This window comes from Lissotriton vulgaris, chromosome 2_1 (genome assembly GCF_964263255.1).
Source record: "Lissotriton vulgaris chromosome 2_1, aLisVul1.2, whole genome shotgun sequence".
NCBI lineage: Eukaryota > Metazoa > Chordata > Amphibia > Caudata > Salamandridae > Lissotriton > Lissotriton vulgaris.
Window position 1 is genome coordinate 94,901,874 of NC_141687.1, and position 26,442 is coordinate 94,928,315.

At 45.0% G+C, this 26,442-nt stretch overlaps 1 protein-coding gene and 1 pseudogene across 4 annotated transcripts in view; one reads left to right on the top strand and one right to left on the bottom strand.

Annotated features, from left to right (window-relative positions):
• Positions 1 to 26,442, top strand: part of RAP1GAP2 (RAP1 GTPase activating protein 2) — a 1,533,685-nt gene that overhangs the window by 1,273,314 nt on the left and 233,929 nt on the right. For all 4 annotated transcript variants that reach the window (XM_086954529.1, XM_086954528.1, XM_086954531.1 and 1 more), the window contains 2 exons: positions 18,241 to 18,344; positions 21,363 to 21,441. In XM_086954529.1, the coding sequence (XP_086810655.1) occupies positions 18,241 to 18,344; positions 21,363 to 21,441 (183 nt within the window). The remainder of the gene's footprint in view (positions 1 to 18,240; positions 18,345 to 21,362; positions 21,442 to 26,442) is intronic.
• Positions 22,657 to 24,907, bottom strand: LOC147729638 (homeobox expressed in ES cells 1-B-like; annotated as a pseudogene).

A 26,442-nucleotide genomic window follows, 5' to 3' on the forward strand; every position in this document is an offset into this window, starting at 1 on the left:
GCACTGCTAATTGCATTCTATGCTTAAACAGCTTTGGAAACTGATGACGTACTAAATTTAGCTTGCATTCAATTATTGAGCTTTGGCCACACACTTTACCCACCACTGGCACTCAAACCATGGTTTGCATTGTCATGCGTTTCCTCTTTCCCTCCACAATTTGAAACTTCCTGGTAGCTTGAGTTTCCTCCTCAACATCGGGGTACACAGTACTGTGTTTCCACGTTTTAACCTGCCGCAGTCCTTGATCAGCGGTGATATTGCCGCTCAAGGTGGTGCGCCTGTAGCAAGGGCTATTCAGCAGTAGCATGGGATGCGGGCCCTTAACTCAGCCAGGTTGTGCTTGATAAGGGCGCTGCGGCTCACTTCCTCGGGCCTGCAATGCCAACACCAGCTGAGAGAACGTTGTGGCTAAGGCTAGGCTCAACACGCCCTGGGCAGCCAACTCCCACTGTGCCCGACCTTTGGACATTCAGGTGAAGGCTAGCCTCCTTTTTGCTCAATGGGGGGTTCGGTGACATATTACGTTCCCAAACCCACTCAGAGCTGTGGGCTCACGTTGGACCTCCTGCGGGTCTACAGACTTGGTAGCAGGACTGTCCTTACCAGGGGTTTGCGCACCTCAAGGCAAAGTGAACTTCAGGGGCCCCCAACCCAGCAGCAAAATTCTTTATTTTTTTTTATTTAAAAAGAAAGGGGGGCCATGTACCACCCCCCCCACACAGAGGGCAGGGAAATGCTCTGTCTGCTCTCCATGGCACCTTCTTTTTTACATTTAAGGATGCAGAGACAAAGGAACCAGGACCTCAAATACCTTCCCATTTATGATCTATAAAGGTGCCTCCATTCATCCACCAAACCTTCAACTGGAAGGGCATGCAAACATCAAGGAACTGTGGCTCGTGCCCATCTCAAAAAGGAGGGTGTATAATGAAATGCAGTTTAAGCCAAAACCGTGCAACACCACCTTTGAAAACATACATTTTCAGGGGCAGGGGTGGGAGGACGAAGCCTACGAAGATTCCATAAAAACATCTCTGCTCTGCTTCCCTGCAACTTCTCACCCCTTCCGCCCTCACCAATAACAGGTGGGAAACGCGTCAATGTTCTGGAACCAACAGCCTACTCCGAATTTTGAGTAACATTTTATTTATATGCATAAAATTACCATTTGCCGACATTAACAGGAGGTTCGGTTTTACGACGCAGGTGGACAGAACGCCCTTTGGGGGACAGAAGTAGAGCCAATTAGACATACATTTCCTTCTTTGTTTAGTTTAGTTTAGTGTAGTGAAGGAATTACATAGTCTGTACCGGCGGAAAAATGATTATAGCGTGGGGGAAAGGCAGTCGTTTTACACTGACCGAGGGGTGTGAGGGTGAAGGTCCTGTTTGGAAAGGCAGGGGGCGTACAAAAATAAATTGAAGTCTTGAAAGGTGTGCTAATGGACGAAGGGGGGGTGACGGATGGGAGAAGGGAAGAGAGAAGGCGCCATTACCATGTCAGTGAGAGATGCGGTTCGATATTCATTTCAGGTACATTTGAACGGGTCAGTAAAGAATAGAAAGACAAGTTGAATAGTCTTAAATCACCATACCATAGAGTTTATTCTAGGGGTGGGTGGAATTTGCGTAATCTCTTTGCGCAAATCTCCATGAAACGGTAAAAAATCTCCGCGAACAAGCAGAAATTCCGCGAACACGCGGAATTGCTTGTTCGCGATGCTATTTTTCTGTTTGCAATCGCTGTTTGCGTGCTCGGGAGGAAATATATCGTGAACACGCATTTGAGAACGCAAACAAGCAAAAAATTTCGCAAAATCACGGAACGCACATTTTTGGGCGATTTTGCGTTCTCCGCGGAAAGCAAAATTACCCAAATTCTGCGAGCATATCAGAATTTACCGCCCAGACCTAGTTTATTCCACAACCTCCCTCCTCTAAGGCGGTATAGAGCATACCTTGTCGTGCACGAGGTTCAGGTGAAAGGGCCTCGCCTTAGATGCAGAGTTGTAAAACACTCCGGACTGCGGGTCCTCGCTCTAACTCTTTGAAACGCGCAACGAAGATGCGGCCAGTGCGGCGGCTTTTACATGCAGCTCTGCCCGAGGGCAACTCATTCCAGCTGCTGCTGATCCGGCCAGCCTCCTGCAGCATGGTACCCGGGCTAAGCCAGACAATGAGCGCTTGCGGCTGGGGTTGCCATGGGAACAGCGCGCTTTCAGGCGAGGATGCTGCAAACCTCCAGCAGTCAGGGCAGAGATCAGAGAATGCATGGCTGCACTACAAGCCCAGCTAACGGAAACGCTCTTTTAAGTGGCATGACTAAAAATCGACGTTTCACTGAGAAGAAGCATTTGCAAAGCAATAGGACTTGCATTTACGCGAGACCTATTGCATTGCACAGGGAATGAGTGTGGGCAACAAGGCATGAAGAGGGGGGGCGGACGGGCAAGAAAGCATCGGACTGCGGGAGGGGGCAGGCTGGACACAGGGAAGAAAGTAGTCTGTGCAGTAAAGGGGCCAGTAGCCATGGAAGGACACAAATTATGACATGGCCGTCATAAGGAGGGCCTAACTAATTTCTACAACTAATCGAAAGGCAGCATTTAAGACAGAAGGCAATGAAAAAGATGGGCGAAGAGTATGCGTCGCTTCCACGCTATATTGAATACTGCATGACTCGCAAAACGAGCCGCACATGTGCTGCAATGCTAGGCTCAACCTAAAAAAGGAAGTGGGGGGACACTAACCTAGTTAGGCAGCATGCAAGTGATATCACGGCGCAGGACATCGCAGCGCACAAAATTGTGGCGCACATCACACATGGCATCACAGGAATTGACATAGAAAGTGGCATTACAAGTCACGACTTTACAGTAAGCGGCATCACAAGAACAAGTGACATCAGATCTAAAGCCCGCACATATATGTTTAGCAGGTCTAAAATGTATACGTTTGAGCGCATTGCGAGGATAATAGCACAGTGATCTATGGAAGATGAAATGTGACTTCTACACCTTGTAACCCCACAGTTTTATGTAACACATCCTGTACATTCATTTACAAATGTATATCATGTACTATATATATAATATGCACGTCTGATGCAAAGGGCTCTGGCACCCTGCATTGGGATGAGAAGGGCTGTACAAGAAAAAACTAGTGGTACTTAAATTATTTCAATACCTCCTCAGGGGCAGTAAGCTCTATATCATGGGTACTCACAAACTTTCTCTCGGGGGCCAAATTTACAGTGTGGTTTGTGTCAGAGGGCCGCACCGGTGGGGGCGGGGTCAGTGGGGGAGGGGGCGGGGCTAGAGCAACAAAAAAAACGGTGACCATGAGGTTGGACACCGATCCCTCACCACCCTTCCCTCGCTCCCCTTCCCTCACCCTCACTCCCCTACCCCCTCTCCCTCCCTCACTCCCCTTCCCTCCCTCTCTCCCCTTCCCTCTCTCCCTCACTCCCCTTCTCTTACTCCCTTACTCCCTCCCCTTCCCTCACCCTCACTCCCCTTCACCCGCTCCCCCGTCCCTGTCCCTCACTCCCCTTCCCATTCTCCCTCCCCACTCCCCTTCCTTCCCTCACTCCCTCCCCTTCCCTCACTCTCTCCCTCCCCTTCCCTCACTCCCCTTCCCTCTCTCCCCTACCCCGCTCCCCCCTTCCCTCTCTCCCTCCCCCACTCCCCTTCCCTCTCTCTCTTCCTCCCCCACTCCCCTTCCTTCCCTCACTCCCTCCCCTTCCCTCACTCCCTCCCTCACTCCCCTTCCCTCTCCCTCCCTCCCTGTACCTCCCTCCCTCCCTCCCTCTCCCTCTGTCTCCCTCCCTCCCTCTCCATCCATACCTCTACCTCCCTCTGTCATTTATTTATTTATTTATTTATTTATTTATTTATTTATTTATTTATTTATGCATTTTATAAATTTGTTCTGAAAGTGTCTTTGGAATAGAAGAGATTTGAGGTTAGCTTTCAAGATCCGGGTGGAAATGGTGACACGGAGCGATGGAGGAAGCGAGTTCCAGATTCCAGATTCAGACGCCTAGAGGGTGCAAAAAGCAAGTGAAAAATACCCACTGTGTACCCATGGGACTTCAATAACCCAATTTCCGTTCTCAATTATACACAACCACCATAAGTCTCTAAAAAAACGGTATTAGATGTCATCAATACCTCTCACAACAAAGGATACCGAGCTGGGCCTCAGGAATCAGTAGATTTGAATGCTTGAACAATTCCTTCCAATAATGGCAAAACAGAAGCAAATCATTACTTTTCTGTTTTGTTGGCGATGAAAATCTTACGGCTGGCAGGGTGCACACAAACTTGTTTTTGGTTGATGGGAACAAAACACTGTAAACGTTTAATTTCTAAAACAGAGAGATTATGCTAGGCCTCTGCGTTTAAACGTGCTGACCAAAATAATACAAAACGAGACTACTTTTACAACGTCCTCATTTCAAGAAGGATTGCCAGAAGAGATGCTTCCAGACAAGTGAATACAAAAACAGCTACAGCTACCCCTTATAAAATAAATCATGTGTTACAAACCAAAAACAACACACCGACCTATCCTGTCCATAAGAGGTAAACTATCTTTGCACATTTCTCACCCCTTCACTGCATTTTTCATCGATTGGTCATTTCTCTAAATGTGGTCACAGAACTGCTTCCATATTGTTGAGAATGACTGTTTTTGATACAGAGTGAATGCTTCCGTTTTTACACTTACCCCTCTTCTGCACCCAGCCTTCCTTGACATTTTTTAATGTCAGTCATGGTAGCTCCCCTCTGCGCCCCCAACTTGAGGAATTTCTTGCTACTGACTTCGGAGCTTTGGGGCTGCAGTCCTTTTTCCTCTGCTAGACTGATGCTGCGAGCCCTAGGTTCAGCGATGAGTCAGCCTGAGACAGGAACGGCATCTCACCCTGTGCGTCGCCCGGCTGAGACAGCTTCCAGGCACAAACACACACAAAGCCGCACCCGAGCACTTAACAGGTCTTTAGAAGACCATTTGCATTTTAATTAGGCTTTATTGTATTTGACCTCGGCCCCTGCAGCTCCGCTCTCCCTGTCACCTGAATGAATCACCCGACCGACCCCCACAGAGCAGCAGTGTCTCGCTCTGGTTGCAGACACTTAGAAATGTGTTTTTAAAACACTGGTACGATGTCAGGAAGGTCAGCGGGCCGCCAGGGAAGGCTTGCCGGGCCGCCACTGGCCCGCGGGCCGTACTATGAGTACCCGTGCTCTATATAAATGAAATTTCTTTTCTGTAAATACTGGGAAAGACCAACACATCTGACATTCTTACAGAGCATGCATATCTCCTAAACTGGGACTGAACAAAATGAAAAGCTGCCTCTCCTAAGTGTATGCAAAGTGCTTACAAGGTGTGAGCCATTGTTTCCCCTCTGCTTCATTTGCATCAGGTATGTCAAGTCAAGTCAAGTCAAATAATTTATATAGCGCACTACATACCCAGAGGGTCTCAAGGCGCTTGATGGGGTGGGGAATTACTTGTCGAATATCCAGGTTTTCAGTTGCTTTCTGAATGCTAGATGGTTCTGAGTGAGGCGAAGGTGAGTGGGAAGTGAGTTCCAGGTTTTAGCTGCCAGGTAGGAGAAGGATCTTCCTCCCATATTAGTCTTGTTGATGCGAGGTACAGTGGCAAGGGCTTGGTTGGAGGAGCGTAGCTGGCGGGGGGGGGGGGTGTAGAAGGAAAGTCGAGTGTTGAGGCATTCGGGTCCGAGTTCGTAAGGTGCTTTGTGTGCGTGGGTTAGGAGGCGGAATGTTATCCTCTTATTGACAGGGAGCCAGTGGAGGTCTTTCAGGTGACCAGATATGTGGTTGTTACGCGGGATGTCTAGTATGAGTCTGGCTGATGCGTTCTGGATGCGTTGGAGTTTTGCGGTGGTGCCGGCGTACAGGGTGTTCCCGTAGTCTAGGCGACTCGTGACCAGTGCGTGGGTGACCGTTTTTCCCGTTTCGGTGGGGATCCAGCGAAATGTTTTTTTGAGCATGCTAAGAATGTTGAAGCAAGATGATGAAACGGCGTTGACTTGTCTGTTCATCGAGAGAGAGGAGTCCAGGATGACGCCTAGGTTCCGTGCGTGGTCCGACGGGATGGGTGCTTTTCCTAGGGCCTCTGGCCACCAAGAGTCGTCCCAGGCGGAGGGAGAGGTACCTAGGATAAGGACTTCTGTTTTGTCTGAGTTCAGTTTCAGACGGCTGTGCTTCATCCACTCGGCAACTTCTTTCATTCCTTCATGTAGGTTGGTTTTGGCGGTGGTCGGGTCTTTGGTGAGTGAGAGGATCAGTTGAGTGTCATCAGCGTAGGAGATGATGTTGAGGTTGTGTTGGCGTGCGATGGTCGCGAGGGGGCTCATGTATACGTTGAAGAGGGTGGGGCTGAGTGAGGATCCTTGTGGAACTCCGCAAGTGACTTCAGTGGCCTCTGACTTGAATGGTGGGAGGCGGACTCTTTGAGATCCATTCCAGTGCTTTTCCTTGGATTCCGATGTTTCTGAGGCATTGTAGGAGGGTGCTATGACAGACTGTGTCGAAGGCTGCGGAGAGGTCAAGGAGGATGAGGGCGACTGTGTCTCCATTGTCCAGTAGAGTACGAATGTCGTCTGTTGCTGCGATGAGGGCGGTCTCAGTGCTGTGTTTGGCTCGGAAGCCGGATTGTGAGGAGTCGAGGGATTTTTTGGTTGTTGACAGCTTTCTCGATGACTTTGGCCGGGAAAGGTAGGAGCGTGATGGGGCGGTAGTTTTTGAGTTCGGTGGGGTCGGCTGTGGGTTTTTTCAGGAGGGCGCTGAGTTCGGTGTGTTTCCAGCTTTCCGGGAAGGTGGCGGAGTTGAAGGAGCAGTTGATGACGTCCCGGAGGTGAGGTGCTATGATGGAGTCACCTTTGTTGATGATGTGGTGAGGGCATGGGTCTGTAGGGGAGCCAGAGTGAATGGTGTTCATCAGGCGGATGGTGTCCTCGGTGGAGATAGGGTTCCAGTCGTTGAGGATGTTCGAGGGGGGTGAGGGTGCGGCAGAAGGTTGTGATGGTTGGTCTCTGGGTTGGTTGTCGAAGCTGTTGTGGATGTCTGCGATTTTGTCGTGGAAGAACGAGGCTAGGGAGTCGCAAAGGGTTTGAGAGGGAGTGATGCCGTTGGAGTTGGCAGAGGGGTTGGTAAATTCTTTGATGATGTTGAATAATTCCTTGCTGTTGTGGGCGTTGTTGTCTAGTCGGTCTTTAAGTGCAGCTTTCTTGGCAGTCCGGATCAGTTGGTGGTGTGCGGGTAGCGTTTTTGAAGGCGTCCTTGGTGCTGGGTTCAGGTCTTTTTTCCAGGCCTTCTCGAGGGAGCGACAGAGTTTCTTGGATTTCTTAAGATCATCGTTGAACTGGCTGCTCCCAGCCAAGAAACTCGCACAAAAGGAGGCCTGATGACCCCTCAAATTCGGCCTTTGTTATGGGACCTGTAGGAGTCTTAAATAAGAAAGCCCCATCCCCGCCTGCACGTTGTTGCTTGTTGCAGATGGAAAGCAGACAACATGCAGGCACTGCTGAAAGTGTCCCGGTGTTTGGAAATTACACCGAGGGGCCCAACTTCTTGGCAGGGTGGACGGTGTTCACCCTGTGATAAAAGTGGGTGTACGCCGTCCACCCGCGTGTACCCCCAACTCGTGCCCTGCTCCTGAGGTTTGTGAGGTGTTTCAAGGCTGAGCAGGGGAAATTGCAGTCGGGCACTGGGCCTAAAGCTACCTCACGTAGTTGTAGGTGCAGACTGGCTCCTCGTCACCTATTCCTGCACCCCGAAGTGAAGACAAACCACACAGAGGTGAGTTACGCTGGTTTATTGTAAGAAACTTCCCCCAACTTTAGCGTAGCTATCCCTCAGTCGGTCATACTCCAATTGACATTCCTGGAATGCTAGTTTCACATCTAGAACTCAAAGCACAGGCAAACCCCACATTCTTAGCTCTACATGAGGCATTCTAAATACATAGCTTCCCTGTGTATAAAACTTTCTCACAACCATAGAACTACTAAATACATACCTGCATGTTCCGATTCACTTGAGCCATCAGATAAATCATATATTTGCAGTGGCTCCAAACCATTGCCAATTAAAAGTTACTGTTCAACTCACATTGCTACCTTGTGTGTTTACAGACGTTTTGGCACCTCTTATAACCCACTTACATATACGCGGAATAATGATCATGCCCGACTTGGACAACTGTCTAATAATTTTATTGTCTTTTCAAACAATGAGGGAACACACAAGCATAGCAGTTCAAGTGTTGCAGGAGCATGGGTTCCTCATAAATTATGGCACGTCTCACCTATTCCAAGCTCAGGATAAGAAGTTTTTTGGGGTAACATACAAGATAAATGTAGATCTGAGGAAGCTTCTGAAGAAAAAAGCAATGTCTGTTCAACTCATCTTGAAAAGAGCAGCCCACCCGTTGCGATCTGGTTATATGTCCCGGGAGATAAGGCGTCAACAAGATTTTTGATGTGATAAACAAGTTTCCATTTAAAGAAGTTAGTAAGGCACATCTTACACCACTGATCTCCAATATGCCAGGATCTAATGAAAACAATTACAATGTACATCAGGAATTGAGGTGTTAGAAGGAAACTACGCATTTACTGAAAGGAATACAACTAATGTTAAATCATCAAATAGCCCTAACACGCTAGCTTCTCAAGCTGGAGAGCCTGGATCAACTCCTTTCTTAGTCAGGTACAATGATCTGCTGCAAATCACAACAGTTCCACCATCTGGAAAGAACTGCTAGCTGTATATTTGGCAATCCAAGCTTTTGCCTATCTTTTAAAGAACAAATCAGCTGTGGTCAGGAGAGACAACAATACCACAAAGGCATATGTGAGCAAAAAAGGGGGAACGAATGCTTGATCCCGCTGTGGTATAGCAGGTCAGATCTTCAAACGGGCCCAGATCCATGTCTCTTCACTGTCAAAAGTGTGTACCAATAGTAACTTGAATGTGTTGACCGCCAAACTCAGTTAGATAAACCCACCATCCAAGAACTTTTGTCTCGACCATCACATATTTCTGCAATTGTGCCACAAGTGGGGACACCTAAGGATAGATTTGTTTGCCACTCTTCAGAAACCCCAAGTCCTTCTGTTCTGTGCAAGGATGAAGGAGAAAGGCGATTGGGATTTCGACACGCTGCCATGCCGTCGTCCGAGCTGCTGTATGCCTTCCTCCATTCTCTCTTCTCCAGACATATTTGCTCAGGCTGAGGGGTGGGAAGTGGCAATGGCTCTGCTTGCCGCAGCCTGGCTTCACTCCTGTTGGTACTCTCTAGCAATAATTTTGAAAGGCTTTCAGGAATAGCTCCTCCAGCAAGACCCATCTCTCCTGTCCTTCTCTTTTCTTCAGGTTGACAGTCTGAGGAAATTCAGACTGACGGCCTGAAGATTAAGAGGGCCGCCTTTAGTTAAAGGCCTCTTAGTAAGGGTAGTCGTCTCTGTCCAAGCTTCAAGAAAGAGATCTACTTTATCTTTGTGAAGAAACATTAGGGCAGTTTTTCAAGGTGATGTACCAGTAGACGGCTGCGTCCATCGAAGCAGGATTAAGTCACAATCTGTAGTTTCTCCAAAATGGCATTGATCTGTGTTCTAAACGCTCAACTGTTAAATTACAATGGGCTGCCATCGACGCTTTTAGAGGCTCATGGAGAAAGGTGGAAGATGATCAGATTTTAGTGCCCAGACTATTTAAATTTAAAGGCCGTTGTAATATTGGGCCCTCTTTCTGACCCAACTTTCCAGCCTGAAATTTGTCACTAGTTTTGCAGCTATTACGATGTCCAATATTTGAGCCCCGTGGGTCCATTGACCTGAGACTTTTAATATTTAAAACCTTATTTCTTGTCATGATTACTTCAGCAAGACAATTGGGAGAAGTAGGCTCTCTGTCCATCAGATATCCATTTAAATGAATATTTGAGGATAGAGTATCTTCTTTCTTCCCCAAGTTTCAAGCAACCCGCCATACTCAGTTGGAAATTGTCTTACCAGTTTTTTTTCCAGACCCCAATAGTGAAGAAGAGTTAAGTCTTCATTACCTTGAAGTTATAAGATCACTTCTTACCATGGCAGCGCATAGGAAGTTGGTAAGCCTCTCCCCCATGGTGTAAAAGGCAGCTCAACCAGAGGATTGTCAACCACTCTAGTTGAAACACACAGGGTGCCTCCCTCACAGAAACCTACAGTGCATCCATTTGGGCAGTTCCTTCCAGTTTTGTAAGACATTACAGAGTATTACTGCAAATTGAAATCCAAAATGTATTTGGCTTAAACTTTCTGTCATCTATGCTGTACTAGAGAAAGAACTATTAGCAATTATTTTATTTTTTAAGGATCTTTGTTGTCCTTGCGTTGTAATCGCTTCCTACACTGCACAAAGCAAATTAATTGGGACAAAGAGCAGGAGGAGGTAATGCTCAGTTTATCACCCATAATTGCATCACTCTGAGAGGATCCTCTGCCCAGATTAAATACGAGTTTTGACCTCCCATCCCGTTTTGAACCAGTCCAGCTGAGACAATAAGCTTGAGTCCACAAACACAGTGTGTGTGTGTGGAGTGTGGGAGGGGCCATACATTCTAGCTGTTTTTTACGCAGGGGGTGTGTCTAGGAGGCTAAACGCATCCCACATAGCAAATAATATTGGCAAAGGAAGCACTCAGAGTAATGCAATTACCATTAGGTAATTGAAGCAGTGAAGTGACTTGCAGCAGATGCGACTCATGATTCAACCAGACACAGGAAATTCTTGAAACAAAGCGGATAAGAGCACGTGAAATAATAAAGAAACAAAACACAAAAAAATCAAAAGATCAGCTGTTTGTGTGCTCGTTTTCTGCTCAGAAAACCTGTTTTGTTTTCAGCACATAGAGATGGCAAGGACTACGCTATGAAGCTCTAAATTCAAAATCAAATTATTATTTTTAGTTGTTTTGTTGTTATTGTAACTGGTATCATTATATTAACCAAGTGCCAAATGAGGAAAAAACATGGGAGGAGCTATTGATGTTCTGATCCTGGGGTAGGCATACACGAATGATAATGAAAGGCATGTAATGTTTGTTGTCAGAATCGGAGTCTGGTGTCAGATACAGGCCTTCAATATGAGGCCCAGGAGCACGGGCATCTCATCATTGTGTCCATTTTCCGAAGAAATGAGTCTGATGAAACTCCATTTTGGAGAAATACGAATAACACAATGTGGAATAGCTTTTCCCACAAAAACGGTATGTTGTAGTAGGGAAGGAAGGTTGGTATGATACAAAAGGTGGCGGGAAACGAGGCTGGGGTAGCACAGAGGGGGTAAATGAATTAGTTGTAAGGTTTAGAAAAAAACAGGTGTGAGGAAAGCAGTAAGTGAAGCAGTACACGCCGCTTACATTTAATTGAGTGGGTTGAAAAATTCGGGGAGTCGGGGAGGCTTAGGGGTCTCTACTGCCCTCTCACTCAGATGACTGTGGAGGGCTTTGTGCTTCAGTGTTCTGAGGCCATCACTGAATGAACACCACCCGAAACCCGCCTCTCTAGACTTTTCCGGTCTGCACTATTCAAGATTACTGAACAATAGCGTGCTTGGCCAGGGCCAGGTTGAGGGCGGTGCGGCAGGTGCAGTCACACCTGGCGCTGAAATTAGGAGGTGCTGTGTTTTGAAATAAATAACGTGGGATTGAAAGTACCTGCTGTAGAGTTCCTTTTATGTCCAGCAGTTTTCAGACGACAATAAGGATGTGACGATAACGCTGTTGATGAATGATCCTGCTAGAGAGATAGCAGAGTTTTGTTTAGAGGAACTTTGAACTCATCTCAAAGTTGCACGGAGGGTTAATATACTGGCTGCAAAGAACGTGTACCATGCAGAACACAGAACTGTCTTTCATGTGGGTAGCTCAGTGGGCTTCTGCTTTTGTCACGTAGGTCCTTTTGTTACCTGCAGATCATAAATTACAATCCCGATATGACATACTTACCTAAGAATTGACATCAAAGAGCTGAGAGAAAACTGCATGGTATAGTTTAAAACATCGTTTTTTTCTCCCAGTCTTTAATTTTTCTAATGTTGCTAAAAAGGTTTGTTTAGGTGGAAATACATTCTTATTAGTAAAGCCAACCCCAGCCACTCAGGTACTTTCTAAATCCGGAGTTTAAAAAATATACTGCCCACTAGTAAGGGTGACGTGAATCCTGCCCCTTGTAATCCTCATTATCCCATGTCATAATGCCTGTAGACTGATTTAAACCTGTATGATTCATTGTCTGCATACTGTGCATGTGATGTAAGTGCTCTGACACCCGACTCCGGTATGAGTAGCACTATACATCGAATGAAACGCATGTGAAAGAGGCACTATGGATAGATGAGAGCCACTATTGGAGGGAGATAGTGAGGGAATCTGTGGAGAAGGATGTCAATGGGGGGGCTCCACAAAAGATTGTCGCACCGGGAGACACCAGCACTCAAGCCCGCCCTGTGCTTGGCAAAGGCCAGGGATGGGCAGCAGGACCATTTATAGAGATTCCAAGATCTGGCAAGGAATGTAGCCCTCAAACCTCTGAAGATCAGATCAATATAGCAATGAGTGAACCCAAGCATCTCAACAGAGTGGCCATTGAGCAACATGCATGATGGGGAAGTACTTTGGTGAATTACCCCATTTCATGAGCCCATTCAGCCAATGATCAAATTGTCTTTACGTTCCCACGTCATTGTGCACTGAGGTGCCTGCAGTTGTATTTTTTGTTCTATTGTTACAAGGAATTAAACTCCATATTCATCCAACAAATGAATGCGCAGAGTAGAGTTCCACCGAAAGCGCTTCAGCATACCGCCAGGGGTATACAGCACTATGCAAATGCAATTGCATAGGTAAAGAGCCTCCAGTAAACCTCTCTCCAAGCTCCTCCAAACATGCAGACAAAGTATTATACATTTCCATCTGCAGACAATTTCCCTCCAAATGCACCTACAGTCCTAAAGCGACACCAAGCTTACCAAGCACAGAAAGGACACCTTACACCCTCCTCATCCTCGTGAAGGCTTTACCACATGGTATTGCTGTCCCCCATCCCAGCCTTTACAGCTCGGGACCAACCATTCTGCTATGTTCTACTTCTTGGTGGATTCAGATTTTAATAAATGTCCAGAAAATTAGTTTTCTTTACTTTTGTGCACTTTCAGGGAACAACATGCTATTTTTCTGGAATGCGGAACATTCTTGCACTTTTTCTGTTCTCATGGAATTGGAAAGCACGTTCCTGTAGGCACCACTTGTCGTGCTCAGACAGATATCAACTTCTGTGCGTACCAAACTCTCTAGCATCCATCCATCTGCCCATCCGACATGCTGAAATGCACTCCCCCCAGTGTGCTTCGAAATGACGCCTTGACCTTCCTCCTTTCCCTATTCAAGTCTGCCCTCAAAGCCCAGCATCTCTGACTTGAATCCCCACACCAGCGAAAACCTCCTTCCCGGTCAGATTTTGTCCCCGATTTACACAATCTCTCATGGCGGGGGACCTTGAGATTTTTACTTCTCTGTGGTCCTCCACAGAACCCTGACTGGAAACCAGGGACCCTCACTGAGCCATTATTGGAAGCTGTGGATCCCCGGCCTAAGCAATTCCTGGGATTTGAGTTTCAAAACAACAGTGGCGGCTGGTGACATTTTAATATGGTGAGGCAATAACCGACAGGTATTGCGGGTGATGCCAGCACCCGTGAAGGGAGTTGGAAATACCACCAAGCAGCACTTGGAATTTGGTACATTGAACAACATATTTCCCAAACAAACTAAATCAAAAGCTATTGGTCTAAGAGGCAATTCAGAAGAGGTACTCATTAAATGGTCTGATACATCTGAGTTCGCCCCTGAAGTATTGTGTATTTGCAATAGTAAATACGATATGACAATGCAATACATTATGACGCAAAATGGAATGTAGTAGCAGTAGTAGTAGTGCTAGTGGCGAATGGACTTCGTTTAATTAAGGCCACATGCACTCATCTGTCAAGACACTCTTTTCCACCTCACCAACTGGTGAATGGAGCACATTTCACATTTCTCGTGTAAAGAGTGGAGACGGAATGCAAGCAGGAATGAGACAAAATTGGCTCCACTGTAAGGCGTATGCTTTAGTGACTAGCTTCCTTAATTATTTTCAATTAAATCAACGTCCTCGCTTTGCCTCTGTCCTGGAAAGGGATATGATTCTGAAGCCAAAGTTGCAGCAACTTCCTCAAGTTCAGAGTGTGAAGTATTAACTCTGACTATTCTGCAGTGCTAAGGCAGTTTCCCATCTGCAGATTGTAGAGGAGGTAGGAACGGTGTAAATATTAGAGAGCTAATGCTTAGCATGTCTTGTAAATTCTTGCAGCTGAATTAAACAGCATCTTTAAAATCCTTCAACAGAGGAAGGAAGGAGAAATCTCGTGGAACCCAGCAGTCTTTATTTTTATAGTACCAGCAACTCATGGATTGAAATAAACAAAAGTTACTGCTGATTTTATGATCCCGGGGCTGTGCTGAAACTCAGAAATGTGTACCTGGGGGCAGATTTACAATAAGTGGCACATCCCTGTATATCAGCAGGGTGGCGCCACTTATTGAGCGCCGTGACTCCGCCACCATGGATGCGCCGCATTTACAATGCGGCGCACCATGGGCAAAAATGGCACAGATGCGTGATGCATCTGTGCCGTAAAAGTGACACATTGCTGGAGTTGCGTCGCAAGCGCGATGCAGCTGCAGCAATGCTCTAGGGGGGCTTATTCTTACAATGCTGCGTCAATCCTTATGCCTGCTTCAAGCAGGCGCAGGGTTTTGACGCAGCATGGGCCCCAAAGTGACTGAGTGAAATCTTATAGATTTCACTCAGCCACTTTTGGGAGGCGTTCCTGCGCCGGAACGCCCCCTCCATCCCCCCCTGTGCCACAACGCCTCCTTCTGACGCAGGGCTTTACAACGTGACGCATCTCCCAGATCCGTCACGTTGTAAATATCCTGCACCATGGCGCATCTTTTGCGCTGCTGCTGCGTCACAAAAGTGACGCAACGGCGGCGTAAAAGAGGCGCAAGGGGCTTGTAAATCTGCCCCCTGGTGTATGGCTGTTGTGTGCGTGAAGCCAATCAACAGGGCTTTGCAGCAGCTGAAAAAATAATTAAGAAAGATGCATCGAAGACAACGATCTATTTCCTTTGATGATGCCCCTGATTTTGATGAAAAGAACTCCTAATTGCTGCTTGACTGAAAGACAGTTTAATGGGATAATTACCAGGAAGTCGCCATTGTAATAAACATTGAAAGCAGACTGGGGGAATCTGGTGAATGCAGGGTGGAGCACTTGTGACGTAGCCGCAGAGCTGCAGCCGGCAGCACCCGGACAAGGCTTATTACAACAGTGCCGTCATCTGCTACAGCGCCGCCTCTCTTTCATAGGGAAACAAAGGCTGCTAAAAGGCAAGCCCTGCGTAATGGTGTCTACAATGCACAGTATCGACCTGATGGTGCCTGACTGCCTGACCCACATTCAAACTTCAAACCAGGCAGACCAGCCGAGGTGTATTGAACTTTAAAAAGAGAACAAAATATAAATAGTGCTTATGTATTAGTAGGGCGTAGCCCTCAGCTCTCTGATGCACCAGCAACAATGCAAAACAATGTACAAAAATACAAAAGCACGAATATACCAAACCGATTTTATTTAATTAGCAATCAAATATAGAAAAAAGTTTTCACATTTTCAGTTTTGTTTCTTTATTTGTATATACTCAATTAATTTTAATGTATTCATTTTAATAATATTTAGTTTTATAATATTGTCGCGAATCCCCTGAGTAGGCGCTCTGGCTTGGCAGTACGGTCTGGATTGTTCCCGTGAGGCACAGGGTCAAGACTGATTTGCATGTTGCTGGGTCTGAACTGGGATGGCAAAGTGAGTTAAAGAATGATGTTGGATTTAACCCAGATATGTGATTGGGGGTGAGTGTCTGAAAAGTTTCAGCGCTCCGTCCATCATTTCCTTGTGTTTGCTTTGTTCGCCCCAAATTGGCATGGGCGCCTTGCAAACAGAACCTGGAATAGTTCAATGCACAAAAAATGAGGTCGCAAGTGCAGTTCCAGTGGTACTGAAGCAAGCAAAGGCAGTGCTTAATTTGAACAGATAGTTGCAGGTGGGGCCCACCAACACTCGTATTTGGAGACCGGACCTCACTTGTAAATCTGTAGACTTTCACTCTAATGCAGAAAGAGAGAGAAAGGCAGAAAAGGGGATAAGAAAGAGGAAGAGAGTGATGGAAATCAGTATGTCAAATAATCTGCAAGAGTGAGATAAAGGATGATGAAGTGTCTGATGGCTGATTAAAGAGGTATAAGGTGGAATCAAGACTAGACAACCATGGTATTGGGCAACTGAAACCTTCTGCAGGTTCCTGGAAAAAACTGGGCACTCTAGCATCTTCCCCAGCCCTGAGCATACAAATAAAACACCCCACATGGAAGCTGCTGTCAAATGCTTCTTTATTCCTCCGCATATACTCTCACACTGCACATTATATCTAGCCGAGGGTACAAGCACTCAATCTCTTAAGGCTGCCCTGTTGGCCACAATACCTCGGTGTCCTTCATGGGTCTGCTCGATGACCTTCTTCATTAGACTTCCGAGTACGACGGTTTTTGAGCCTCGCAGTATTACGCCTTCTTGGGTGATTGCTAACTCTTCCTGTACATTTTTTTTTACTTTTTGAATTTCAACATCATCGTGCCGGGTACTTCTCCTCCATGATTGCTTGGTAATAAGTTCTTTGATTATATTCATGTCATTATCTGCATTGGTGTCAGCAATGTTTTGTTCCATGAAAGAGCTGCTGGTCTGCTGGATCACAAAAACAAGTTGAGATAGGTTCCAACTGTCTTGGATGCGGAGCTGAAACAATGTAGCAGTACTTGTGAAAAGTAATCTGCTGGATTTTGATCCTTCCCTGGCTTTTGCACAATCTCATAGTCGTACTCTTGCAATCTCAGTCTCCAGCTCACGATGCAAGGGGGCATCTTGGCCTTTGGGTTTCCAAACGTATTTAATGTGCACACAGCTATCAATGTTGGTATACTGCAACTCATGTGATGTGCAAAAAGAGTTCTTTTGTCAATACTAATGTTTTCTAACTTATGTCACGATCCACATGATCTCTTCATTAAGGCCTTTCTGTACTGTATCTAAAGAAAAGATCCAGAATGTCTCCCTTTCAATTCTCACTCTTTCAGTCGGGCGTCTTGGCTTGGATTTGATTTTCTCTAGGATGAGCCATTTCAGATCATCTCCAGTATGTTTCTGGTCAAGGCAATGTTCGACCAATGGAGCTTGTCATTTCAGTGTTCTAATTGCTGATTTGTGTTCAGAGAACCGGATACAAAATTGTCTTCCTGTCTCCCCTACATATCCCAGGTCTCAAGGACAAAGGATAAGGTAAACAATGTTGGAACTCCTGCAGTTTGTCATATCCTTCAATTGTCCGGTTTTTCCTCCATATTTCCATTGTTTTGTGGTGATAGTGGATTCACCAGCATGGCAATTGCCACATCGCTGATTCCCTTTGATAGGTGGAAAGCCGTCTATCGCTGTCTGTTGTTTACCTATTGTTGGTGGTAATCCTGGTGTTGAGCCTTTAGTAGGCTGCTAATAAAAAGATATAGGTCCGGCAGGAGTATTTACTTGAGTATATTATCAATATACTACAGCACCAGCACTTGTTATTTTACAAACTAAACTCTGGCAAAAGATAACAACCATGACTCATGCCTATCTCCAATTGACATCCCTCCTTAGGGCACATTAGCACTTTCTTCCGAAAGGCACGCGTACAGTAGAATTTTACCCACTCAGGTCATTCTAGAGGAAGAGCAGTCCAAGCTCCATTTATTCTTTTGGCACTCCCTGCTCATCCTCCCTGGATCCCCCCACTCCAAGGACTGTTCCTTCTTCAGTCTAGATTTTCATGGAGACTCAAGCTTTGAAAGGCCTTTTTTATAATCCTCATGTTTTCAAGGTGTAAACGTCTTCTTCTGTTCTTTATTGGTTTGTATTTTGATGTGACTGTCTTATTTTGTCTTAAAATAAACGTGATGATGGGACTGTCAGTATTGAAGATTCCTCACAGGGTCACTGCTCTTGTTTCTATTTTCAGGATCATTTAAATTTTTACTGTACAGCAAGCAGCTTAGGGAACATGATCCTTTCTGTGAAGTGCGAAGAAGCAGATGCTGCTGAATATTTAAGGATTATACTCAGGTATGCAAAAAAAGACAAACATGTTTACTGTTTTTTAAACCATCACTGTTTCTGTCTATGGTTATTGGACAACACGGGAATGCGGGCAGACGCCAAACTGAAATGTGATGAGTGCTTAATACTATCAATTAACGTTCCTGAGGGTATTATCTTGGGATTATAGTAGCCGATGGCCAGTGTGGAATGATATAATAGGTATCTTGAGAACTAAGAAGTAGCATCAAAAATAGTGTAGCATAGCTGAAAAGTTAAATAATGAGTAGTCTATGGAGTACTATGACATCACAAGCTTCAGGAAAACTGCCCTTCATAGCCAGTTAGTGCCCTCTTTCCACATGAGCTGATAGGCTAGCACACCCTGCATGTTTGATTAAATATTCTAAGACTCTTGACAAAATAAGGGTAAACCAAAGTAGGCGGCACACAGGGTGTGGTGAAGTGTTAAGTAATAGGATGTGTTCTCAATGTACCCTAACTTGCGAGGCCTCGTGTGGAGTAGCAAAAGGTTTAGGAAGCTGCATCTGGAATTTTGACTCCATTATGGAGGTGTTGTCCATATTATAGACCAGAGGTTTCCAGTCCTTTTTGTAATAAGAGCAATTTATGTTCAGTGAAACTCATCACAAGCTACTAATATTAGTATTAGAATTGGTTTAGTGACCACCTACATTAGTGGTCACCATATTCATGTTTATCAGCAGTAATCACCTCAGTCCTTCAGGCATAGTTGCTAACAGTTAAGTGAAAATACTTTGTCAGTGTGAAATGCCTCTGTATGGGTAATACTTATAAGCCATAGCTGCAATGCCTCTGTCAACATGTTAATAATAGTAATAATAAGTCTCCCAATATCACATGACTCGTCACTCAAATATCAGCTTGAAATCTATTTTGATAGTTCAGACATTTTTCTCCAAACATCAACTTAAAAATTCTTAAAATACATAGATTTTCTCGAATACACAGTGTTCAATTTAGTTATTCATATATTTATTCAAAGAAGCAAAATCTAATTTAGCCGGCTGAGCTGCACATAGGAGAGCCACTTACAGGTAGGTGGAGAACTACCAGTAGCTCACAAGCTACTCGTTGGAGAAGCCTGTTATCGACCTGTAAATGGGAGTGTGTTACCAGTCTGACAAACACTGAGCTTGCATAAATATTCCTTGTCGCGTCCAGGTGTTGCTTTTTATCATTGTGTTGTTACTGAAGCAACACAGATTACATGCAGTAATGTCATGGGTTTGCCTCCAGGTTGTTGCATGTACTTTACCTGGTAAATACTGCATCCTAAAGTTAGCAAGCTTGGTGTTGACAAGGAAAATTAGGTATAAATATCACACCGCATTCCATACACTTGTACTCTGGCTATAGTGGTAATATCAGCACTCTTTCTAGACTAGGGGCCATACGTATGAACAGATTTTCCCATAGACACAGAATGGGGAAAAACCTTTGATGCATCCGGCCCTAAATCTTGCTCCTGAGAGTGATTGCTTTGATGAGCTTAGCCAGAGGCTACATCATGTAGTATTATAAATTCTCTGAAGAGAGTAGACCAAACACTTGGTTCAGGATACCTGAATGTCGAAGGTATTGCTGGTTTCTGGCCTCCATTGCTTTAGAAAAGTTGGAAATTACAATGAATTTGAAACACTTGAATGTCAGAGTCTTTCTGAAGGGCACATGAACAAATACGAGATAAAGTTTTTGAAAGAATCATGTTACAGTGTCAAGAAAGTGATACGGTGCATTGGCAAATGTCACCTCTATACATAATGCTTCAAATCCGAGGCATAGTGTTAGGGGGTCCATCATATCAACACCATTAATCACTTTCCCTCCCGATCCTATATTTTCTCAAGATAAAGTGATCTGCTCAGAATCACTTGATATGGTCAAGAATGGAGACCAGTATTAAATCTTATAGTTTCAAAGACATCAAATTTATTAAGAAGATACTCAGTGGTGCTGCAACAAATTTCAATGTTACATCACTGCAGTCATATGGATTAGGAAAAATCCAAGCATCACTCAAAGAACAAGTGTAGCAAATAAGCGACAAACATTCATTACGAGAATGGTAGGGTGGAGTATGTAGTCGGTGGTGTATTTCAGAGCAGACAGTTGTAAATATCTTAGTAAAGCAGAGTGTGGTAGTACATTGTCATTTACAGCTTGCACGTTATCCACTGAACTGGCCACAACATTTTCACAGCCATGCTTTTGTATGGATAAAAAAATATAGGACACAAACGCTAATGTGTGGAAATTGCTTTTCAGTGAATATTTATCATTTACACATCACCAAGTGTCTTGATTGTTTTGGTGCTATCAAAATCTTTATTTCCATCACACTTCAGAGTTGCAAAAAGTGTGCTTCATTTGTACTTTCCTAACTGCTTATATATTTTGAAATATGTGTACCTGCCATTTACATATATTTAAATGGTATTGGTTGTTAAAAAAATTGATATCCTTCAGCCTATCCTTGCAATCCTCCCTGTGCTGCAGTACTCTAGTAAGATTGTCACAAAGTTTACTTTAGAAAAGCCTCTTAATTTGGAGTTAGACAAGGATAAGTAAACCAGGTAAAAGAATATGCAGCAATTTGTCCGAATACATAGTTTGACATTTGAACTCTATCTTTGAATGCACAGGGAATGAGGCAAGATAACAAATACGCATCTTTACTGCTCATCCACCTTCTGAACCACAGCATGATTTTTTTGAGGGTGCTGTAGTACGTCCAGCAACCCTACTTCCCGAACCTATGAAGGTACATATCCATCCATCATTAACTACATCAGCCATATCATCACCATTTGACATCAATTTGACATTATTGACACCATAGAATACTGCCTCATGATGTTTTTAGGCTCCCTAAAAGATGGTCACTGAGTGAGGGAATTCCCTGTTATTGCATTCCATGTGTTAGTAGGCATTTTCCAGAGTGTAATGTCAGGATAAAGTTGTCCTGTTTTGAAACTTTGTTTTTTTCTCCATTTTCTCTAGGTCTAAAGTAAAAACGCTCCATGAACGTATCCCTTTAGCAGGGCTAAGCAAACTCCCCAGCGTACCACAGATTGCTAAGGTAACTCCTCCCACTTTAAGCAGCTGCGGGACTTTTTAAGGTAAAGCCATTGCATAAGGGAGGGAGGAATGCTGGAATAATGTTGAAAGGGTATCATTACCAATCAGATAAATGAGCTAAAGTTTTTGTTTATCTCCCAAAGATAGAGAGAAGTAAAAATTAATTTGCTACAGTCAGGCAAGCAATACGATTACTGACACACTAAAGAACAACTTACAATTGGGATAAAATGTCTGTAATGTTCACAGACAATGGACCACACTTGATTATAAGTGGCCAGCCCATCAAAATGCCATTGTTGTGGAGGCAGAGCCTTTCCCACACGAGCAATTTTCAGGACAGCCTCGGTGTGACCATGTCTTCACTTCTTCAGAAACAGTTATCACTTAGTTGGCAAAAGTCATTTTCGGTGAAAACTGTGACAGCAGGTCCACCATGCCGGCATTGTAGGTTCTCTCGTTACCTATTATATTAACATAATTAGTTCCTCAGGTGTTGGGAATTTTTATTGGTACGTGGAGGACTTTTTTATTCTCTAGTTCAGTCATTTCTTTAATGTTTTGGTAAAAGAATAGTTTTGACTTCTACCTTACCATTGTTTTCTATGGGTTATTTTCTCTTGTCATTTTATTCAGAATTTCATATTTTGTGATTCCATTGCTCAATTTATGTTGTTTCAGGCTTGTTTTGTTAGTTCAAATGTTTTACATTTTATTAAAATGCTTTGGGAGTTTTACAGGTGGATTTCTTGACTTTTAATCTTGTTTAGGTGCGGTTAAATACTTTACACACATTTCTGTGAAGACAACCTGTCGCTTTTCTGCCAAAATTACCTGGGAAAACCTGATGTAGGCTTTTTAGGTCTCGCTCTTGAGACCTATTGTCGTCGAGATGCCTCTCAAGGAAGACAGACCGGTGCACGCGCGGCGATTCTGGTGTGTGGACACGCACGTCCAGCCCGGCGCCGTGCACATCTCTTGCTACACATTCACACTCACGGAAGCACACACACACACCCAGGCGCACACACACGCAGGCGCAGGCACACACACACACCCCCCTCCTCCCCATTACTTCACCGGGCTATCCTACGCTATTGTACTATAGTGTCGTTATAACCGCAGCCTTCGTTACTAACTACAGTAGAAAGTAAAGACCGAGCCAGCCTCGAGCGCGGGAATGGGAAAGCAGAGCGCGCGCCAGTGCCCTGCACCATCACAACAACCACTGCATAACGTTGCGGAGAGAGGATGGTTTTACCCAGAATCGGTCCTCGTCCAAATCTAGCTTTTCGGCCAGCTCCTCTCGGATGTCAATGCCGGGATACGAGTTCAGCATGAAAATGTTCTCCAGAGTTTCAATCTGCAGAAGAGGAATCAATGTGTTATCTTCAATTATACTGCTTAATTTAATTTCGAATTACAAATGGCGCAGCGTTGAAAGGCTTTAGTGACCCAAAAGATAGAGAGTGCAGCGCAAGGCATCTGTTCCCACCAAGTTATAAACATTTGTAAACACTGCACATGGTAAATGGTATAGGATGTTTTAAAAAGATGGCCAGATTTAAAACTACAGTTATATAGAGTCACTGGCTTTGGAGTCTAGTGGGCCGAAGTTATTATCAAGCGGCTAAATTTCAGATTTAATACTAGGGGACTCCTTTTTTTTTGTTCCACACCTGACCATATCACTTTGTCTCCCTGCGAATCGACATCAGTCAACATTCGGTAGCGCCTAGCGGCAATACAGTTCGTGGTGCACGCTATTCAAGAGCGTTAACACATCCTTTGAAAGGTTGAAACGGGGCCCATTTTATTATACAATCCACTTTTGGGTATATTGTTTACTCGCCTTATGCTGTACACTATAGACATCCAGCTTACTGTAATCCATATTACTAGTCAGACATCACCCCACTGCCACCCCTTGCTCCTGGCGGACACCGTCACCCACCTGGCTTCTGCTGAAGGCTGTCCGCGGCCTCCGGCCTTGGTACCAGCTGAGATCCCTGCAGCAAGACCCCCTCTCTGGGGCTGGGTTCTGCATCTCGTCGCCCGCATTCCTTTCCTTGGGCTCCGTGCGACCCCGCCCTGCAGGGGGCTTTCACAGGACATCTCGAGAAGGAGGATGTAGGGGCTGCCCAATGCCACTGAGGAAACAGAATAAGACACCCAATGTAATTTACATACCAACAATACCGAGGAGGAAGGGGATTCGAATACTACTGAGAAGTCAGACAACATAATGATAATAACACGGACCACGTATTTAAGCTCGCATCACAAATCAAATACAGAGAGTATGGTTCTAGGTAACACTATACCAACATCAATAAAACAGCCCGAAATATCATTCTGATAATAATTTTCAAGTTTCACTGATTTGGAGCCAATCGAATCGCCCCAGTGCATTAGATGAAATGTGATGGGTGTAATCTTAATTATTGGCACATCGACCACAAACGAAGTAACAACATAAACGCAGTCTCCTATTTAGGCCATACGTACTACAGTTTGTATCGCCAGAACAGAAGCCATGTTTTCCCAGCACCACAGTGAGCATTACACAATGAGTTATCATATACGAGAAAACATGAAGGCCTTGTGTAATGCCCACTGTTGAGCTTTCTTATCTCAAGTTCTGGCACCCATACACAATACACGCTGCACTTTGTTTCTGTGCTTCCAGTATTGCCCTGTATCCAGGTCAGATGCTAAGGGTGACACCGGAAGTGACTGGGAGATGGAACACCTGATAATAGGACCTGCACCCTTGCACACAACTAAGGGCCACAGTTTCAACTCCCAACCTGAAAAAGAGTACCCATGCCGGCTGGGTAAACGTAATTCCAGGCCCTCTGGATTAAACAAAAATAAACACACACTGCATGTGGCACCTTAACAGCCAAACCTGAACATTATTCACACACAATTAACCGAATGAACCCATGGAATGAAAGCACAGTTAAGAACTTCATATTTCAACAGTAGCATATTTAGAATTGACATTTCTTCTTATTCTAAAGTCAGGATTTAACAGCCAGTATGTTATTCTGATTGGCTTGCTTTCTGCTATCAACCCGAGTCTGAAGGCACATAGCAGTTAGTTGAAAAGTGCAGCTCTCGACACAGGTGCTCCTAAGAATATAGGGCCAGGCTCGACCTCTGTACAGTAGATAGACCACAATGCATAAGAGCATGAACTGACATACCAGGGCTGCTGCCAGGTTTCAGCCAGGGCCGATGAGGCATGAGGACAGGCGCAGGCTCCTTGTCCAGTCCTAGAATCCTCTCGATGGTGAAGGTGCAGCCGGGTGGCTTGGGACCTTCTATGCCCTTCTGCAGCGCGGGACGGAAGCTGCCATGCACCGCAAAGTCTGCCAGGCCAGGCGGGCTTCTGGCTGCTCGGCACCGAGGCCGTTCTGAAGCGAGGATGAGAAGCCGCCGTAAGCTGCGCACAGGGCCATGCTCCCGCTGCACCTGCTGGGCCTGAGAGCACACACACACCCAGGCCTTCCTGAAGGCCCGCCTTATAGCCATGTTGACAAAAAGCAGGGGCTGGGTTTACAACATCATTAATTACAGCCCCCATTAGAAAGTTTTAGCATCTGAATGAGGACTCTTCCACCGAGGGGTGAGGGGGCTTAATTGTTTATTTGTTTGCAAGTAATTAGCAACTAATGGGGACACGAGGGGGCGGCGAGTGGGACATGGAGTGTTATCTCTGCCGACCAGAATATCTACTTAACTTTCCCAGGGCGGCCCGGCATAAAATTTGCACCTCTCCATTATTCAAAATCATTAATGTATAAAATAATGCCCTTTCCAAAGTTATACCCTAATGGACGCGCAAGCCACCTAAACATTCTAAAATAATAGGAAATCAGTCAAGTCATAAGTAATCTCGTTTAAGGGAATTTTCTTCCAATGAAATAAAAAAAAAATCTCTTAATGCTATTAGGGTAATCCTCCTGAAAATGCCTCCTTTTTAGGTCTCGCTCTCGAGACCTATTGTCGTCGAGATGCCTCTCAAGGGAGACAGACCGGGGCACGCGCGGCGATTCTGGTGTGGTAACGCGCACGTCCAGCCCGGCACCGTGCACATCTCTTGCTCCACATTCACACTCACGGAAGCACACACACACACGCACACACACACACGCAGGCGCAGGCACACACACACACACCCCTCCTCCCCATTACTTCACCGGGCTCTTGTTGGTCTATGGAGCATAGCAGCATAGAGGAGGATTTGTGCCGAGCTGCAAATGCCTCTTTCATGGGTTGCTTTGCCACAGTTCTACCCGGTCAGTCATCAGTCACAATAAACCAGAGCTGCACTGTAAAGCATTATCGTCAGATTTAGCCGCCCATTATCGGAATTAATTCCAAGTACAGCATGTGCTTAGCTTCAACAGTTAACCAAGAAAGGAGGCACATTTTAGTGTTTTACTATCCCTGCACTTTAAAAAAATAAACCACGCCCGTCCGTGTGTGCAATTTAATCAAACAATTACCATTTACGTACTCATCTACACCAAGCATGAAATATTAAACCGAACTAATTTTAACATACTCTCAAGAACACATGACCTTCCGCATTTGCTTTGCAGGTTACATGCAAGTCCTTGCAACAGATGAATAACCAACTGATCAAATTCATTAGGACTAGAACTCGTGACCTTCAAGACTTCAGATCTCGAAAGGAATTTTGTATTAAATTGCCACTTTATTTTGTGCTAACATTAAGAACATTAATGAACTAGTAGCCCCGATTCGAGCTGCGTCATTAAAATACCAATAATAAATTCTAATTTTAAATGCCTGAGTAGTTACTCTATTCCAACCATTTTGCCTCTCCGACTTCCATTCCAGCCAGTACTTACACAATCATACCCTGCCCTTAAAGACACCACAGAGCCCTGCATTAGCTAACGGTGAAATTGGCACCATACTTCATACAGAACACTTCAACCAACGAATTTACAAACCCGCTAAGTGA